At 44.5% G+C, this 20,414-nt stretch overlaps 1 protein-coding gene across 7 annotated transcripts in view; it reads left to right on the top strand.

Annotated features, from left to right (window-relative positions):
• The first annotated feature begins 1,116 nt into the window (after nt 1-1,116).
• Nucleotides 1,117-20,414, top strand: part of ryr3 (ryanodine receptor 3) — a 77,702-nt gene continuing 58,404 nt past the window's right edge. For 4 of the 7 annotated variants that reach the window (XM_047021759.1, XM_047021755.1, XM_047021753.1 and 1 more), the window contains exons 1-7: nt 1,117-1,224; nt 11,869-11,988; nt 15,142-15,246; nt 16,550-16,570; nt 19,151-19,225; nt 19,591-19,669; nt 20,287-20,399. In XM_047021759.1, coding sequence (XP_046877715.1) covers nt 1,177-1,224; nt 11,869-11,988; nt 15,142-15,246; nt 16,550-16,570; nt 19,151-19,225; nt 19,591-19,669; nt 20,287-20,399 — 561 coding nt within the window. In that variant the 5' untranslated portion in view covers nt 1,117-1,176. The remainder of the gene's footprint in view (nt 1,225-11,868; nt 11,989-15,141; nt 15,247-16,549; nt 16,571-19,150; nt 19,226-19,590; nt 19,670-20,286; nt 20,400-20,414) is intronic. The other 3 variants (XM_047021757.1, XM_047021758.1, XM_047021754.1) reach the window with 1 other exon arrangement.

Here is a 20,414-nt window from a genome sequence, read left to right as displayed (position 1 = left end):
CTTGTCTTAGGTTAGTATCTTTATTTAGCTTAGTTTAGGTCTTTATGTGTATTAGAGGTCTACTATATTGACCTTGTGTTGTTCTGTGCACCTGACAATAAAAAACTTTAAACTTTAAACAAAAGAACACAGAAAATAACACACACGATGGCAGGACAGACCCTTTGCATGTTAGGAGACGGGGTCTACACATTATATCAGTTGAAAAATCGTTAACAACCAAATTTAGCAGTATTGCACACCCCTACTTTCCACTGAATGTCCTGTACGATTGTGTTTTAGATGTCTCACAATGGTCCACTAGAGGTCAGCCATGTATATTTCTGATTTTTTCCCAGTCAGGCTACAACTGTCACGCAAGTTCTGCGGTGTGCACTGTGCACACGAGGATTGCGCTGACTGTCGGCTAGGTATACTAGGCCTAATAATTAAAACAAATCTTATCATATTTGAGAAATAATCATTAGTCAGCACTAACGTAAGGTAAAAGCCAGTACCAGGTGGATCAATGGATGCAGCCTAATTTTGACTGTAAAGTTACAGATTGACCTAACTGCAAGGGTGAAGATGTAGGCATAATTGAAGACCCTACATTTCCCACTATTATTAGAGTGACCCAAAGGTTAACCATTTAACAAAGGTGGACACTGCCTGACTGACCAACTGGTTTTTGTAAAGTATTCCCCTTTCTTTGTGTCTCTCTTTCTCCTCCCCCCTATTTCAGTTCTATCTCTCTCTACCTTACGCTACCCACACGGATAAAAAGGAATAAGCGGGGTGTAGCCTGGCCGAACTTAAATCAATATTGGCTTTTGTCATAACTTAAGCATGTTTCTGATGCGATTTCAATGATCAGCAACAAACTGCTATTTTGTTTTTTTGGGTGGCTTAATATAGCGTAACAATCAGTGGGCTTCTATTCTGTACCATTCAACAGCATCATCCGGCTCATTCATTTGCTACGGATCTTCCCACTCCGCTTCCCCAGAGGACCGCACTGCTGGCATTGGGAGAGCGCATTGAGTGACAATCAGCGGTGCGGCGGTGGGCTTGCGCGGTCTACCCTATATGGCTGTGGATGTGCTCTATGCTAATATCGTCAAGACAGGCACAGCATCGCGTTTCTGCCCACAGTCAGAGGTGGCTTTCAGAGTCTAAGCAGGCTCCTTCACAGCCATGGCTGAGGGCGGAGAAGGGGAAGATGAGATTCAGTTCCTAAGAACTGTAAGTAATGACAATTTTTGTTTTCGTAAGGAAAGCGTGATTCTTTTGTTTGTTGTAGTAGACTAATGGCTGTGGTATAAACACCAGTGTCTGCCGGGACACATCGAGTAGGTTACTTGAATTAGGATAGCCATGCAAAGTTGGGAATTGTAACTTCAGGGTAGGCTAATTACAAATTCGGATTTCGGCAGTATTTTTGGTTAGTTTTTCTCGAATGCTCTCCTTGAGAACTTGTCGCAAGTGTAGGGTGCAGTGCATGCTATGTGCATCATGATTGAGCGAGCGGCGCACCTGTCCACGGGGCTCGAGCTATGGAATTTTAAAGAAAGTCCTATCTGCAGGTGCTGGAACAAATTTCATAACCACAACAATCCGACTAAACAAAACAAAATAAAGGACAATAGTGCTGTTTTACTGTATTTCGGCTTAGGCTACGCTAAAGAAAAACAAATAGCCTACCCGTTACATTCCATATGTATTTTTCCAGTCAGAATATCTCTTTCTTCTAAATACTTATCAATCAAGGGTATTTTATTTCCAAATGCCAATTACCAAGGAGAGGAGTGTTTGAGTTGTTGTTCACACCTTACCTTTTGCAAGATATATTTTAGCTGTATATTTTAGACGCAGATGTTGAAATCTGCACAGCACTTACCTTTGTAACGGATATGTATGAGTTGAAGTCAGTCTAATGTGAGTATCCATAACAGTAGTTTGAACATGCACGTATTGGCTGGAGTAGGCTAGTTGACAAAGGTGACCTTTGTGTATTACCAAACAAGTAATAACCCAAATGACTGTATACTGTAGTAACATGAAAATAAGTTATGATAGGAAAGCTTTGATTGGCACATTGCGTGTTATTATGTTTGACAAGTTTTAGGTTAGGGGTTATATAAAGCATTTGGTGTGGCAAAAATAAATACCATGAAGACCAACACTGTGTCGGGGTTGTGGATCAATCTGGAACACTAAGACTAGAAAATATAAAGTTGGCTGGTTGTCAGTGACATGCCACAGTATTTAACGAGTCCTAGTATTTAACATGGCAGTGATATGCTGACCCACACTTTTCAGATTCCACTGTCACAATGGCATCCTGATTATCTGATGAGAACAGCAATAATGGTACTGCAGGCTTCCCAAGACAAACCCAACCTTGTCATCAAACCTCATCATAGAAGACAAAAAATTACTTTGGAAGAATTGATTGAAATACATTAGGGAGCTCATGTTACTAGCAATTCTTTGCTTTGCTCATTTGCACTTTGTGATCTTTCGAGAGAGAATTACCATACAACATTCTTGTTGGTTTATTTTCCTGTATTCACGTTTTTTTGTTAACAAATGTTGCCCCTGTATGGTTAAGAATGATGGGTCTGAATGTGAATATTGATATTTTTGTTGTACACCATAAAAAAATGCAGTATTTCTATTTTGCTATTTAAAAGAAAAGCAGAAGTGTTAAGGGGGGGGGGGGGGTCAGGCAAAGGAGTCTTACAGTGCTGTTAAAGTGTAAATGTGGGAAACCTGGCAGAGAGCAATCGTAGTTTCTCTCACAGGAAATGAGAAAATGGAATTCGGCAGGGTTAAAATATGGCGCTGCGTCAAGGTGAAGCATACCCCTGCTGACAGTTAAGTCACTTTAACACTCAGGTGGCTGGAGCCTCAGATGAGGTCATGGTTCCTCTAGGACTCTGATCCAGTCAGGTGTTCAGTGATAGGCTGTCCTTGATCATGTTCTTTTTTGCAGATTGGACATTGATGACTCTCATGCTTTTTCATTTGGAATTCCAGTTGTTGTTATTATTTTGAATGTTGGAGCCACTGATTTGGATTCTCAACAGACCAGTGGTAGAATTGCTAATGGAAAATGAGTGGGAAAAAAGTGTATTTGTGTAACACGTGATCTGCCTTGTTGTTTTAGAAGTTTTATCACAACCCCATGTACTTTGAAGGAGGCCTTCACTTAGTCAGCCACTATCACATTATAAAACATCGACTTTAATTTGTGTAGTTTTACACAATGTCTTTTGAATAATTGTTTGTTGGACCTGCAAGTGCCATTTGCCAATATACAGTATATTCAGCTTTCCACAAACCAACAGTAACCACATGATAAGTTTGATAACACTCAAAGCCCTGCTAAAAGCTAGCAAGTGTGAATGTCCACCGTCAGTGAGGTGGGAGGAGGTAAACACCACAGAAGGTACACTTTAAAAGCCAGGTAAGTATCCACTCCGGGGCTACTGTTCCCGCAGTAGCTCCACAGGGCTTATTTGGAGTTTATGTTGTTCTGGAACCCTCCTGCATTCCAGAAGAGGATCCTGGGGGTTTAAATTTAGCCTCCTAAAAGCTGATGCTTCCACAGTGCATACACACGCTCCTCTGGCACCAGGCCGCTCAGGGGTCGTTGCATCAGCCGGGGAACGCAGAAGACCAGTGGCATTCTGGCCCCCTTTTTTATAGGGATTAGCCAGCATTTGGAAATTAACAGCTCAGAGTCTGATACAACATCAGGGTTTGATTAAGTTGTTTTAACAGTTCTCGATGAAGGAGCTGGTCTTTGTGCATTTGCTTTCAGCGATAGATGAAAACGTCTGTTTCTTCATGTTGGAGATACGTTTGTAATGATTAGATGCTGAATTGAATGACTTCAAGTACACAATAGTACTCTTGTGATGCTCTGCCTGGGACTGTAAAACCCTCATACTGCAACAATGTCTTCTTGGTACTATGGTAGATGTTGCTAGGAAATGGCAGTTGACCTTGAACCGGGTTGAATTTCCATTGGGTACAGGTACCACACTTCCTCTGTAAGGATTTAACAGATATCTGCAGCCTAAGGAGAACTCCATAACTTGATCCAAATTGGATGAGAAGTACTTCCTCTCTATTGATTGATCCCTGTCTAATGGCAGAGCGACAGTGTGTTCCCTGGCACCAGCAGACTCCCCAAGGCCTCAGAGTCATCAGGGAGGAAGGAAAAGATGTCTGCTTGCATCTCTCACAGCTACAGGGCCTTGATGTCGGGCTTACCTCACATTCACCTGAGGCACGAACCATGGGGCCCTACTGCAGACTGGTGTACAGTACTCTCCGCCAAAAGAGACTGCTTTTCAGTTAAAAAAAAAATCTGAAAGTGTAGATTTATGCCCGCAATCCTGGCTGCTGTTCCTGGAGGCGTAGGGAAGCAGCTCTGTAACATAAATGAGTTGTTTTCGCCTGACACAATGTAGTAATGGAGATAAATGTAAATGCATATTTGTTTTCCCATTAAAAAGGCAGTGGGTGAAGTTATAAAGCTGTGTCTAGAAGTACTGCAGATAAATAAACATTTCAAGGACCTGGTGGTGATTTGCTTGCCAACGCTGTCATATTTGCTCTGCCTTGATTCAATATCGACAAGCTCACAAAACACTATGAATAATGAAGGTTGTGATGGGAGAACACAACTGTCCTCACTGTAGTTATGGACAGCATGTTCTTGCCACGGCACTGTTCCTTCCATTGCGTGATTAACCTGGGTCTGGAGTGATTGCTTGATTCATTGATTTCAATCATGCCAGCCACGGCATCAGAGCATAATTACTGTTCATTGACATGAAGCGCGAGGATCAGGGACGTTCATTTGGGACAGGAGGCTCATGAGGACACTGTTGTTGGCCTGTTAGTGGCCTCACTGAATTATCAACGGTGACACACTTCAAGAGCCAGTGTGACGTGACCCAAATAATTACCGTAATTAATCAATGAAGGCCTGAAATAGGTGCCGAGCAGCTGAGCTTGCTTTGTTTGTGCCCGAGGATATGAAGTTCATGTCCACATCCCCATAACAACGCACTGTATTTAAAATTTGCTGAATTGACGTGAAATCGTAACTTCATAAGCTACAGTCCATTGCTTCAAGTTATTATCAGTCGTAATGTGCCTCTCTCTTGAAACATGACTCCTCGTATTAATTGTGTACTTGTAAGGAAGGAAGCTGTTATACTCGGAACCACACCATATTCATTTTGGGATGAATCCATTAAGGAGCAAGTTGATACGTGGTCTGAGTACTGTTTTGTTTTTATTCATTCTTGAACAGCACATAACAACAACATTTTTTTTCTTTTCGAAAATTCTTTCAAATTGAAATATTTCTGTGTAGAATTATTGAATATATTATAAAGAGCCAATTTGCTTCACATCCTGGCGGCTGTTCCTGTTGTCAGGACGGTCTTCCCTGTCTCATCAGGAGATGAGAGCTTGCAGTAAGATGGACGGCTTACGTTTTCCTGAGATGGCTGAACTCTACAGAAGTACTCAATCTGCTCCTTACCTCTAACCATCACATGCCAACCCCCCCCCCCCCCCCCCTCTCTCTCTCTCTCTCTCTCTCTCTCTCTCTCTCTCTCTCTCTCTCTCTCTCTCTCTCTCTCTTTCTCTCTCTATCTATCTCTCTCTCACTTCCTCCATCCCTCTCTCTCCCTTCCTTCCTCTCTCTCTCCCTCCATCCCTCTCTCTACCTCCCTCCCTCCATCCCTCTCTCCCTTCCTCCCTCCCTCCGCCGCTCTTTCTCTCCCTTCCTTCCTCCCTCCATCCCTTTCTCTCTCTCCCTTCCTCCCTCCCTTCCTCCATCCCTCTCTACTTATTTCTCTCTTTTTGTTCCTTCCCTATCCTCCCACCACTTTTCTCTTTCACTCCATCCCCACCTCGTCCATCCTGCAGAGCCGGTAGATGACATGCAGAATCAGGGGACCCTACAGCCAGCTGCAGCAGAACCTCAGGCGGAGGCCGGGCACGCATGGCAGGGTACTCCTGAGCAATATGCATGCTAACTAAGCCAGGGAAATCCAATTTGTAATCCTGACACTGTATAACGCGGGGAGGCTCTGCATCGTCACAATGCTGGGGCAGAAACACTCAGCTAGCTTCTTCTCTACGTGTTTCGTGGAAGAGAGGGTGCGAGGGGAACGTTTGTCCAGGTTGTTATGGAAAGTGTGGCGACACATTGAGGAGTTCAGCCACAGTCTAGATTAGTGACAGTTCTAGCATAATGTCAAATGTATTTTTTATAGCCTACCTAATGTTCTATTCCAGGATGTCCAACCTATTTGTGGCACGTTACGTATATGAGCCTGGGTTGGATTGTTTTGACTATAATTCCTCTAGTGACTGAAAAATGCATTAAATCATATTAAGAGAGTTCTCACTCATTCAAATTTGGATAAAACCATCCATGCTTAAACCTTTATTCCATGCAAACCGAATAACATACAATGCACCAATATACAGTGCCCTCCAAAAGTATTGGAACAGTGAGGCCAATTCCTTTATTTTTGCTGTAGACTGAAAACATTTGGGCTTGACATCAAACGATGAATGTGAAACCAGAGATCAACGTTTCAGCTTTTATTTCCAGGTATTTACATCAGGATCTGATGCACAAATTAGAAAATATCACCTTTTTGTTCGAACCCACCCATTTGTCACGTGAGCAAAAGTATTGGAACATATGACTGACAGGTGTGTTTTGTTGCCCAGGTGTGTCCTATTACATACATTATTCAATCAATAAATACCACTGAATGTCTACACTCAGGTTCAGATTGGGTAAGATAGGTTTTGTCTATGCAGACTGTATTCAGAGGTGAAAACAACATGAAAACCGGAGCGCTGTCTTTGGGTGAAAAACAAGCAATTGTGAGTCTTAGAGAAGATGGAAAATCAATCAGAGCCATTGCAGAAACATTGGCCATAGCCAGTACAACCATTTGGAATGTCCTGAAGAAGAAGAAAACTACTGGTGTACTAAGTAACAGACGTCGAACAGGTAGACCAAGGAAAACATCAGCAGTTGATGACAGAAACATTGTGAGAGCTGTAAAGAAAGACCCTAAAACAACTGTTAGTGAGATCAGCAACAACCTCCAGATGGCAGGAGTGAAGGTATCACTATCTACTGTTCGCAGAAGACTTCATGAACAAAAGTACAAGGGCTACACCAGAAGATGCAAACCACTCATTAGCAAGAAGAATAGGAAGGCCAGGCTGGAATTTGCCAAAAAGCACAGAGATGAACCTCAAAAATTCTGGGACAAAGTTTTATGGACTGATGAGATTAACTTTTACCAAAGTGATGGAAAGGCTAAAGTTTGGAGAAAGAAAGGAACTGCTCATGATCCCAAACACACAAGCTCATCTGTGAAACACGGTGGAGGTAATGTCATGGCTTGGGCTTGCATGGCTTCTTCTAGGACGGGCTCATTAATCTTCATTGAGGATGTAACACATGATGGCAGCAGCAAAATGAACTCGGAAGTCTACAGAAACATTTTGTCTGCCAATTTAAGGAAAGATGCAACCAAACTGATTGGCAGAGCCTTCATCATGCAGCAAGATAACAACCCAAAACACACTGCCAAAACAACAAAGGAGTTCATCAGGGGCAAGAAATGGAAGGTATTAGACTGGCCAAGTCAATCTCCAGACTTAAACCCTATAGAGCATGCATTTTACCTGCTTAAGAGGAGACTGAAGGGAGGAACCCCACAAAACAAACAACAACTGAAAGAGGCTGCAGTGAAAGCCTGGGAAAGCATCAAAAAGGAAGAATGCAAAAGTTTGGTGACGTCAATGGGTCACAGACTTGCTGCAGTTATTGAAAGCAAAGGATTTGCAACTAAATATTAAGTCTTATTCACTTAAATATGTTTTAAGTATATCTGTTCCAATACTTTTGATCACATGACAAATGGGTGGATTCAAACAAAATGTGATATTTTCTTAGTTGTGCATCAGATCCTGATGTAAATACCTGGAAATAAAAGCTGAAACGTTGATCTCTGGTCTCACGTTCATTATTTGATGTCAAGCCCAAATGTTTTCAGTCTACAGCAAAAATAAAGGAATTCGCCTCACTGTTCCAATACTTTTGGAGGGCACTGTACATCCTGCACATCTCATCTTATCCTGATACCCTCTGGAATTCCTTGATGGGCCAGAAGTAGTTCTCCACTCTCCACACACTCCCTCTCATAGGAGCCAGTGGACCCAGCAGCAGAGCCCAATCACTACCCCATCAGATATCCTTCCACAAGGGAGCCCATTAGTTAGTGCTGGGGACAGGGTGGTGTTGAGAGGTGGATGTGTACCTCGTGCACTCAGGCATCTCATTAAACTGTCAGTACTGTAGCAGCTAGGCTCTCTAGACAAGCTGCTCAAAGCCAGGCGGTCTGGCTTTGGAGAGGAACGCCCGCAAGCCTGCCTGATGTCTGTTATTTTAGGGTTCTAAGGATCAGTGGTGGTTTCTGTGACTGGTACTTCTCGGGGGCTTCTTTGGATTTGCCTACAAGGGGCTTTTGTGCTTTCCCTCCATCTTCTCTTTCTTTCTGTCTGTCTTCCCCTCGTACTCTCTGTCTCTCCTTCTCTCTTTCTGTCTCTCTGTTGATCTGTCTGTCTCTCTCTACCTCTCTCTCTCCCTACCTCTCTCTCTCTCTCCCTCTGTAAGCTCATAACTACTCAATTCCAGCCTGGAGACATTTCCAGGGTTTTCTTGAAGTGTTTTCAATCCTCCTACTCCTCACAAACACTGTCTTCTAAGACTGTGTAAGCAAAGGCCATAAAATCAGTTGGGTTATGATCGCTTCTCAAAGTATGTTTATCTTTATCTGACGTTCTGATCTTACCAAGACTAAAAACATGTAACTCGAACCCCACTTATCACCTTGTCTGATATCTACGTGAAACACAACCCCATAACGATGGCCTATTATGGGCTGTAGGGCTCAGACAGTGTGAACAAGGAGTCAAACTTGTTAGTATTCTTTCAAATCTGTCTATCCAGCTGCCCCTTTCTACCAACCCCCCCCCTCTCTTCCTCCCCCTTCCCCCTTTCCCTCCACTTACTGAGCATGTGCAGAGCATGCGTGTCAAAATAGCAGTGCTGAGGGATTGAACAGATTCCCCTTTTCTCAAGTTCACGTCTGTGGCGGTGCTGGGGGACTTGTGAGAGTTTATTTGGCTCATAGGAGCATCAGCAGCTCTCGAGTTACGGCCTGAGGGTCGGACGCATCGGCCCGCACACACACACCTGCTCCTGTCCTTTAAGACGTCTGGCCTGCTGCTCATAGAACCGGAGAGAAAGAGAGAGAAGGAGAGAGGGACACAAGGAAGGAGAGAAAGAGAAGGAGGAAGAGAGAGAAGGAGGGAAAGAGAGAAAAGGGGAGAGAGAAGGAGGGAGAGAGAGAAGGGGGAAGAGAGAGAAGGAGGGAGGGAAAGAAGGAGTAAGAGAGAGGAGGGAAAGAGAAAAGGAGAGAGAGAAGGAGAGAGAGAGAGAAGGAGTAAGAGAGAGAAGGAGGTGGAGAGAGAGAATGAGGGAGAGAGATAGAGGGAAGGAGGTTGAGAGAGAGAGAGAGAGAGAGAGGGAGAGAGAGAGAGAGAGAGAGAGAGAGAGGGGGGGGGGGGGGGGGGTAGGGAATGAAGGAACATCAACACTTGTGTTTCAACAACATCCTATAGGACGGCAGCAGTTGAATCGAGTTTGACCGGAATCCACAATTCAAGTACTGCCATGCTGGTACCACCATGGAAAGGGGTGGCAGAGAGCGAGGTGGGCATGGGGTAATTGGGGCGAGCAAGTAAGGGTTAGAGGGTCAGGTTGCTGCTATGCCACCCCCACCCTCATACACACACCAGCTCTAGTCCCTATACATAGTCTGTGATGTTGCTCTTAAGCTGTCTAGCAGATGGTCCATCTGCTCTCCCAAGGATCACTTTGCGATAGATTCACTAGATTCTTTGGCGCGGGATCAAGTTGAGGCAGGAGAGAGCAACAGTGCTGGTTATGGTTATAGCCACAGGATCTTGACCGCTGTAATCCAATTTTCTTTAACTACTGTACCTGCGAGCCCCGGTAGATTCTTCACAAAGACTGTATATACACTGACATGTGTACACAAACACACTAACCACCACACTTCCACCAAACACCACATTCCAGTTATAGTGCCAGGAGTTGATTTTTCAAGCTACCAGAATACAAACCTGCTGGTGTAAGAAAGGAAAGAAGTCTGGGTCATGTCACAGTAAACTTCCCTGTCTAAACATGAAACCTTGATTCCTGGCTAACTGTCATGTGTTCAGCTCCATCTGTAGTAGAGAAAGTTGCAAGTCTCAGGAGTATCTGTGGGTTAATTAAGACTTTTCTGTTTCCTCATTCGTTCTGGACGCCCTGCAAATCTATTTTAGAGCAGTTTGACATTTTACTCGGACATCAATTCAAAACGCAAGCCTTTAAGTAGATGTGCACGCTCGTACACAGTTTGGAACCATTTTGGTATTCAGAATACTTACGAAGGGTTGAATTACATAAAATCTGTAGAGATATGCTTTGAAAGATGAGCTCAGAAGAGGGCTGTTTCAGCCCTGAGGACGACAGTCACCTGGGAGGGCCTACCTAAGATGAAATCTGAACAGGTGTAATTGTGGAGCCAGTTTGAGGTCCACCCTTAACACACAGTAGTGTACGTACTGCACAGCAAGTCTAACAGTAGTGTACGTACAGCACAGCAAGTCTAATAGTAGTGTACGTACAGCACAGCAAGTCTAACAGTAGTGTACGTACAGCACAGCAAGTTTAGTCCCACAGTCATACCAGGCTGTGCATGATCCTGCATACAGTGAGAGCTACTTTTAAACCTCACGGCTCCAGCTGTGGGCTTTTGTCTAATGGATTGATACTCCTCTGATTGTGGGAGCCGCAACCATGGCAACGTTGGGCTTGGGTAAACGTAGGACTTGAGCTGGCAGGACAGGGAGGGAGGAGTTGGGCCGATCGGGGGGTGATTTAAGACTGAGACACATCAGTACTCGGACCTTGTGGGGAGATGCCAAGGAGTCCACCAGGAGTTCCTCCAGAACAACAGTTGGATCTGTGTTTTTACTGACCCACATCCCATCACAGCTTTCTCCTTTAATAAAACATTTGTCTTGAACCACAGCCGACTTCAACCTATGTTTGAAATGAGATTGCTTTAAGTAGTTTGTGCTACTCTTATTGATTTTGGCAACCGTGGGCACAGCTACTTAGAAACGTTTTGCATTTGTTGCCAAGACTAATGGTGGCTGCTTTTCATACTGAAATACCACCGTGTTCTTTAAAGCAACTCATGTTTAGAAGTTGTGCCAAACGTAATCATTCTGGGTTTTTACAACTGCTAAACACTGTAATACATTTATCAAGGGCTTTTCAGTGAGGTGATTCCACATTCGAGATAATTTAAACTAATTATCAGCTATTCATTTATTATTCATTTCAGACCTACTTTTGAGTTTAAAACATTTTTTTCTTTGCTGAATACTTGGCTGGTGTACTGTACCTGGTCTCCTCAACAGCCTTCTGCCTCCATTTGATGATGGAGATAAACAATGTCCAGTGCTATTAGGATCTAAATATTGAACCTGTACTGTAGATATGATCCGTATGGTGAAAGGAAAATAATGATTTCATATTAGTCCATTTTATGAAAGAAACCTTACTTTTGGACATATGAGTATGAGTCCAGTCAGTGTTGCATAATGAGCTGTTTCAATACATGTGACAGTGATCCTCAGAACCTCGTCTTCACCCCTTCATCCCTCCTCTCCCTCCCCTCCCAGGATGACGAGGTGGTTCTCCAGTGTGTTGCCGCCATCCAGAAGGAGAACCGGAAGTTTTGTCTCGCTGCAGAGGGTCTTGGTAACCGACTGTGCTACTTGGAGCCCACTTCTGAGGCTAAGGTGAGTGAGGAGGATTCAGCCTTCACGAGAGAGCTACACGTGTTAGTGTCAGTCACACTTACATAACTCAGCAAGGCAACGGAGAAGCCTATTTACATTTACTTTGTCAGATACGTTTGATGAGATAGATAGGCTTTAGTGCCTTGGCAACAGCTACGGGTTACAAAACAGCTGACCCTTTGTCCGCCATGGGATGGATTGCTCAGAGGCTGGGTCAGAGAGATAAATATTCATGGGGAGGGAAAAGGCATTACAATACTAATAGAAGTCTAATATTTCTTTATAAGCGATAGTGACTGCAGAATATGTACTGTTCTATCCTGAGTGTAGCGCTTCTGCAGGGTTAGAACAAGGTTAAAATAACTCAATAGAGAAACACACTCTTCAGTACTACCCTGTTATTGGATTCTTTCCACTATGTGCAATTACATCTAAATCCACTGCCATTTGGTGGAATAAACCTTTACACATAAACAAATACAATTTCCAAATGACACCAGCGCTCAGTGGCCCAGAGAGAGGAATCATACTTTCCTCAAGCCCCTTCTCCTTTCACCCATGATTCAACTGTAAATCTCTTTAAGGAGAAGCAACCAAAGTGACAGTTGGGATTTATTGTATTATCAGCCATCTGTTTGTCCTTCCTGTCCTGTCTCTTCGTGCTCCCCCCCCCCTCCCATCTCCTCCCTGAATCCATCTCTGGCTGAGCAATGGGCTTTCCATCCAAATAACCTGAATGAATTACAGAACAAACTATAGGAGCTGTCCACAGTCTGTCAGCAGGGAGCTGCATGCCTTCACTGACCAGGCAGTGTAGAGTATTAAGAAAAGAGATAAGTCTTTGTTGATCCTCTTGACAGGGGACGGTTCTAGAACCCAGAGTGCTGGGTAAGGGTAGGGAGTCAGCAGTTGGACTGTGTTTGTTGTGGTCATCATGCAGGCAGTGAGTTAAGGGCCTCTGCAGTGTAACCAGGCAGTCTGCAGCTGAGCCCAGGTGTTGACACCTCGTTTCCCTGCTTGAGGATAAATCTTGGCTCCGGGCCTCATAAAGTAAAAAATTCATGTCTCTGAGGTGGGAAAGAGATACGTTCGGTTCTGTCATGAACTGGGAATTGAGTAACAGCTTTGTTAAGCCTAGATAAGGATTGTTGAGCGTTACATGTACTGTTTCTTTAGATTTACCAGTAGGATCAGTGTTATGTGGTGTAAAACTGCTAAATATTCTACCGGGCAGTTGAACAGTTTAGCTGTTGTTCAATAATTGTTAGATGAGAATTCATAAATCATGAAGTGAAAGTTGTAGGTAGGACTTCTTGAAAAGGTTATCTGATTGGCATAAAGATGACATGTGATGTCACTACTAGGGTTATGGTTATGGTTAAGATAATTCAACTGAAATATCCCATGGTTTCAGTCAGTGTCTGGTTTGATCTCATGTCCGGAGCTGAGAAAGGACCTGATGAAGATGCGCTTTAGCTCAGGGGCTTGTCCTTCACCGTCTCACTGCTGTTCTCCCTCACTCTCTATGCCATGTCTTGATTTCCAGACTTTCATGGTAATGAAACAAAGCAGCGTTCCCACAAGAGAAAGCAGTGTAATCCATGCTACCTCTGATCGCACACACATACACACACACACACACACACTCATACTGTACAATATACACTGTATGTACACACACACACACTCACTACCATGTTTGCGCTGAGTTACAAAGTACATTATCACCTCCAGCACTCTCTGGTCCTCACATTTCACACCTCACTGCTGGGGTCAAGGGTCAACTGGGTGTGTTACACCGCTACAACCTAAATCATCCCCCGTCCGTCTCGTTGCACGTTAGACCAGGACGCGCTATACTGTTAAACGGTACAGGGGGCCGCGCATGGGGGACGCCGCATGCCAGGACATGCATGCATGCCTGTCCCAGGCCCAGGAATGGACGTGGGAGACACAGGAGACGACACAAAGGAGAGAGCCCTGTGCACTATCTGACCTACACTCTCTGGAGACTGAGTTTAGGCCACCAACAGAGAGTGTGAGTGAGTGAGTGAGTGTGTGTGTGTGTGTGTGTCGGTCGTTATCCATGAGAAAAAGATCAAGAAGAGACACGGGACACAGGAGACGGATAGCTGGATCCAATGATACATCATATTATATAGTGTTCCTATTATAAACACTGCTGAACAGTGTACATGTAGGGAAGCACATAATAGGTCCCCTTCTTTCCTCCATGGAGGCCTCGGGGTGGGGATGGTGTGGTTTTTTTTACTCTGTCTGTCGTTGTTCAGTAAACTGAACATCTTTGAATAAAAAAAGACCAGAGGGAGAGACATGGACAGAAACATGGACAGAGAGACATGTCAGAGAGACATGGACAGAGACACATTGGACAGAGAGACATGGACAGAGAGACATGGACAGAGACACATTGGACAGAGAGACATGGACAGAGAGACATGGACAAAGAGACATGGACAGAGACACATTGGACAGAGAGACATGGACAGAGAGACATGGACAAAGAGACATGGACAGAGACACATTGGACAGAGAGACATGGACAGAGAGACATGGACAGAGAGACATGGACAGAGAGACACGGGCTGTTAGAGGAGGACTGTAGCTCTGTCACGGGGTGGGCAGCGAGGAAGGATGAAACAAACCCTAATTAGCACCCGGGCATCCCCACCCCGGGCTTCCACCTCTTAGAGGCCAGACGCTCTGAGTTATCTTCTCCCTGCTCCTACAGCTGCTGTTCAGTTAGGGAGACTGAAGAAAAACTGCAGAGTCAGCAGTAGGATTCACCACCATTCTTCTAAGGGCTTTTTAAACTTGTCGATTTCTCCCTTTCGATGATTGGCGGGGTTTTGGATGTATTGGTTTTATGTGTGAGATTTGTAACTGTGTGTGTGTGTTTGTGTGTAGGGATGGGAAGGCTTTGCATATTTCAATGATTTGAATTACTGCTGTATGATTCTCTGTCTGCCTCCCTCCCTCCCTCCCTCTCACCTCCCTCCCTCCCTCCCTCCCTCCCTCCCTCCCTCCCTCCCTCCCTCCCTCCCTCCCTCCCTCCCTCCCTCCCTCCCTCCCTCCCTCCCTCCCTCCCTCCCTCCCTCCCTCCCTCCCTCCCTCCCTCCCTCTCTCCTACAGTATGTGCCTCCAGACCTATGCATCTGCAACTTTGTGCTGGAGCAGTCCCTGTCCGTACGGGCCCTGCAGGAGATGCTGGCCCACACTGGACCGGACAGCGAAGGGGTGAGTACCCTGCAGGAGCCCCTGTGTCTTCGGTCCCCTCCTGTACCCCCTGTAGGGCACAGTACCGCTATACCGCACCTGGCTCTGCTGGGTCCTTACAACCAGGAGAACCGTTTGTAGCAAGCCTCTCTGTCAGTCCTTCTACTGACAGAATACTGATGTTGGTATTTTTTTCAAGCTATTAACATATTTGTATTATTATTATTAGCCAGGCTTAGCTATAATCAAATGAAAGTAGACATTTTAAATGGAAGGCTGGACTTGTCAGACCAGCGGGTGAAATATTGCAGGGTTTTCCTGTCATCTTGTCGTAATACTCTGACCACCCACACAACCCTGAGAGCTCTCTGGTAAATGAAGGCCCTCTTCATGACTGGGACAGAGAGAGAGAGGTGGTCTGTGATTGCCTTCCTGTGAGTTCATCCACAACCTCCCTCCTCTGCCCACTTGATTTACCATTAGTAATATGCACAGAGAATGAGAGAGAGGGAGAGAGAGAGAGGGAGAGAGAGAGGAGAGAGAGAGAGAGAGAGAGAGAGAGAGAGAGAGAGAGAGAGAGAGAGAGAGAGAGAGAGAGAGAGAGAGAGAGAGAGAGAGAGAGGGAGACATATAAGAGTGCGAGAGCGAGTGAGAGAGTGAAACTTCCTCTTTCAATGCTGTTTATCAGTCCAGGTAAGTCGTCATAACTGAGTAGTTAGATACAAGAAACACACAGTCAGACCCTAACCCTGGTGGTGTCTCTGACTGCTACCATCCTATCCACCTAGCTGCATGAGTCTCATCACCTGTAAGCTTTTAAACCAACAAACTCAATGTTTTTTTTAAAGATGAGCACACCAGAATTGCTTGTTTATAGTTGTGTGTCGATGAGGTCATCTCTGGTCCTGTGGTTCCCTGTAGCATCTGATGATTTGCATTTCCTGACCAGTATTTACATGAGACTGTGTTCACTTGGAGATGTGTGGAGATCTGACAGAAGGTTCTGTAGGGCATCCCAGGATCAGAGATGAGCGGGCTGGCTCAATCAAACACACCCTCCTCAGATTCATAAATAAAACATTTATAAGAGAGGAGAGTCATTCAAGCATGGTTACCAGACTGTTTTTGTATTCAACAGAGTGGGATTGTTTTCTGGTCTTGTTTGAAAAAGGCTATGTTGACTCAAATCCAGTCTGGATGCCAAGCTAGCAACCCAAACCCACTCCAACCCACCTTCCCCGACCCCCCAGAACAAAATGTTCTTTATTTTTTTATTCATCCGTTTATTTCTCTTTCCATTTGTATCTGTGTTTAATGTTGCTAGAGTCCTGATCATGAGCAATGGGTAGGTTAACGTGTTTTCCTCGTCTGCATGATGTCTCTACTGACCCGCAGCAAAACATCTCACTTTCGACACTTTCGCCTCAAAGTGTTGTCTATTTTGGGATTGCCATTGGAATCACATTCCTTATTTAAGGTGTAGCTGTGTAAATGTTTTATTTTATTTTTTATTTTAACTTACATCACTACAGTTTACAGTTTATAAACCATCATTTCTGACACACACCTCCTGTATTAGAAATGCATGTAAAATGCAGTTTGTTTTGGTAGTTTTAATTTAAATTCTGACATCTAGGAGAAAAGCCCTTTCCAGTAATTCCACCCCTGTCTACTTGTGAAGAGCAAACGGGGCTTCCGAGATAGGTCCAGGCAGAATTGATGAAGTTGTCACGGATACAGTGAACTCTCCTCCTGAACTCTGAGGATTTATGGCGATCTTGAAATAGACATCCATGGGTTCCATCACCCGTTTCTCATGATTCGAACGCTTTTGCCTGGCCTCCCTCTCTCCACACAAGACTCTACGTTGTGCAAACACTGTCACGTCTGCATCAAACTGTTTTCTCACCTATTTACTGTTGACCAAGCTCCTTGTAGAACACAGTTAGTTAGTTAACAATACGTTATTCAGGGACTGTGCAGAATTCTTGTTTGTGCTAATCTTTTACTTTCAGAAAGTAAAACTGGGATCTTTCATCAATGTGAATAAACATCGTACTGTATGCACACCTTGTTGACTGAAAGTGTTGTTGTTTGAGTTTGTGGTGCTTTGTCTCCTCCTCTCCGGGTTTGACTTCTAACTTAGCACGTTTCACGTGTGTTTTGTACGAGGAACCGGCCTTGATTCTGGAATGTTCACCATTCTGTAGAACAAAGCTCACAGAACTGGCAGAGGCTGATCCCACTAACAGGATTATCCTCCCCTTTCTGTCATCCTGAAAGAAGATTGGATTCTTGGTTACGTTATTTTGTCTTTTTCCGCTTACCTTTTTCCATCTATTTCTTTGTTTTGAGTTTGTCGAAACCTCACAATTTTTGGCAGGTGTTACTGAGCATGCAGAAAGCAAATGGGTCACGCCCTCCCTCTTAATGCAGATGATACTGAGGGCAGGTTAGATCTTAAATACGCACGGGAGGCCTTACCTCTTACCTTACCTCAGCCAATGCTTAACAAATGAGTCTGGCGCTAACATCCCTGTCTTTTTTGTGGCCTTGAAAAATGATTACGCAACAATTTTCCTGTGCTCCGGCCGATCTCTATGAGATTAGGGCCAGATATGAAGTGAACATTAGAAGTGAATTACTTAGTCACAGATTGGCCTATGCTATGCATCTCTGGCAGAGAATGTAGGTGGCACTACATTCTTGCGAAGCCAATCTGGCAAGAGAAACAATTCACTCTCTCACACACACACATACACACACACTGGGATACAGCATGATTAGAGTGGAAGGGGCGTTGCCGTCTGACCAAAGGTCACAGTTCTTGGCGATGATGTGTCAGCATGACAGCAGGCCTGAAATACTGACAGGCCAGCCGCTGCACACTCTCTCCCTCTCTCCCAGTCCCTCTCTCCCTCTTTCCCTCCCTCCCCCTCTTATTCTCCCTGTCCCTCCTCCTCTTACTCTCTCTTTTACCCCCCCCTCAGTCCCTCTCTCTATTTTGTTCCCTCTTCTAACCCCGACTCAGCAACAGCTGGGCTGCAAAACAGTCTTTTCGTTCCCTTTTTTCTTCTCATCAAACCTCTCTTTTTTGTCCAGTGTTATTATTTACATTTAGTCATTTAGCAGACGCTCTTCTCCAGAGCGACTGACAGTAAGTACAGGGACATTTCCCAGAGGCAAAGAGGGTGAAGTGCCTTGCCCAAGGACACAACGTAATTTGGCACGGCCAGAAATCGAACCAACAACCTGCCCGACACCCTAACCGCTCAGCTATCTGACCCCGTGCTTATTATGCTCCCCTGGATAAGCAGTCCATGTTTAGAAGAGGTGGGGAGATGTTCCCTCCAGATTAATATAAGCTTAACAACCCAAATACTGAACCCTGAGGACATGCACGGTTACGAAGGGCACGACATAGATTCTTATCCGGAATCATGTATCATCCTCATTCCCCTGTATCTAGTAATGAATCCCATAGATTCAAGGTTCCCAGCATCCTGTCATATTATACTATCTCTTCTTTTCACGCATCCAGAAGTTGATGAGAAGGGTAAGTTGACTTGGTGTTTTTAATCATTTTTTTGGAGACTGCAAGCGTGCATTGAGAACATCTTGATATCAAATATATATATGGAGAGTCTCTTTTGATCATTCTTTTTGCCCCCCCCACCACATTGGTGGTTTTCATTTTTTTTTTCCTCACATTCAACCGCCACACTTGGTGGGTTCCCTTTTTAGGGAACTCTTAGTTTGGTCACTCCTCTGTTTGTCTGTTAGTTTGAATGTTTGTTTGTCTGTGGCCTTCTGGGTGGGATATAACAACACAAGGAAGAAGTAGGATGGGAAGGAGACTGTGTTCAACTATGGAGATGCACCCATACCTCCTTAATCTCCTTGTTTTTTCTGTGCCGGTCCACAGGCTGCTCAGGGGGGTGGGCATCGCACCCTCCTCTACGGTCACGCCATCCTCCTGCGACACTCCTTCAGTGGAATGGTAGGAACAGAGATCTTTCTCAGTCTGCCTTGCTTGTTCGGTTCAGTTTTGTTTCATCCCACTGTGGGATACTTGGTTTGCAGCAGAGCACAGATAAACAATGACTGTACACACTAAACATTACAACTGTGTAACAAACAGCTGGCATGTTGTTTCTATATGTGTTACATCAGTTCTGTTAGCATTTAGCAGTTCAATTGGGCTATCTGTATGTACTATTATTCAAAAATATTCAACATAAATTCATACCTTGTCCTGTTATCAGTGTCATATCTTAAGAACTGTCTCAGGTGTTTCTGAACAGTATTGTACGGTTCTAATGTCTATCCTCTCCTTGATGTTCTCCTACTCTGTCTGCCTAACAGTACCTGACCTGTTTGAAGACATCCAGATCCCTGACAGACAAGCTGTCTTTTGACGTAGGACTACAGGAGAACTCAATAGGTACCTGCAACACTACTCCGGCAGGACCTTGGCCTTCATTTAGCAGTATGGACTAGCACGCGGTCGTAATGATCCTCCTTTGACCTTGAATTGTTTAACTCGAGGAGTTACGAGTCTGTATTGTGGAACCACGGTATGAGGGCTCGTCTGTATTTGACATTTGAACCACCAAAAACACCAGAGCCATTTGTCAAGCGGATGCAAAACTTCCAGCCACGCTCCAACGCATCCAGATTGACTTCCACAGACGTCGCTATTTTTATGCCTGGTCCTACCTAGAATAGAGGCACTTCATCACAAGGACAGATATCAAGACCCTTCTCAATATGAAGACCAAACAAAATGGCACCTCGTCTACACACTGCCCTCCTTTCAAACAACTGCTGGAGTGTTGTCAAAATGCTAATGTAGTTGTTATTATCAAAATGCTAATGTTTCAGATATGAAACATGCCAATCTTACAACAAAGAATAAACCCGCTATCTGTGGCGGTTGGGACAATTAGGGGCAATTGCTTTTCCAAACCAAACATTTACAGAAGTGTGTGTGTGTGTGTACAGGAAGTTCCTGGAGATGTGTCTGTGGATGTCTGTAACCCTGGTTACATGTGTCTGCAGGAGAGGCCTGCTGGTGGACCATCCACCCTGCCTCTAAGCAGAGGTCTGAGGGAGAGAAAGTTCGTATTGGAGATGACCTCATCCTGGTCAGTGTGTCCACTGAGAGATACCTGGTAAGCACTACTACT

Source organism: Hypomesus transpacificus, chromosome 6, assembly GCF_021917145.1.
Source record: "Hypomesus transpacificus isolate Combined female chromosome 6, fHypTra1, whole genome shotgun sequence".
NCBI lineage: Eukaryota > Metazoa > Chordata > Actinopteri > Osmeriformes > Osmeridae > Hypomesus > Hypomesus transpacificus.
This window is presented reverse-complemented; position numbering and strand designations above follow the sequence as displayed.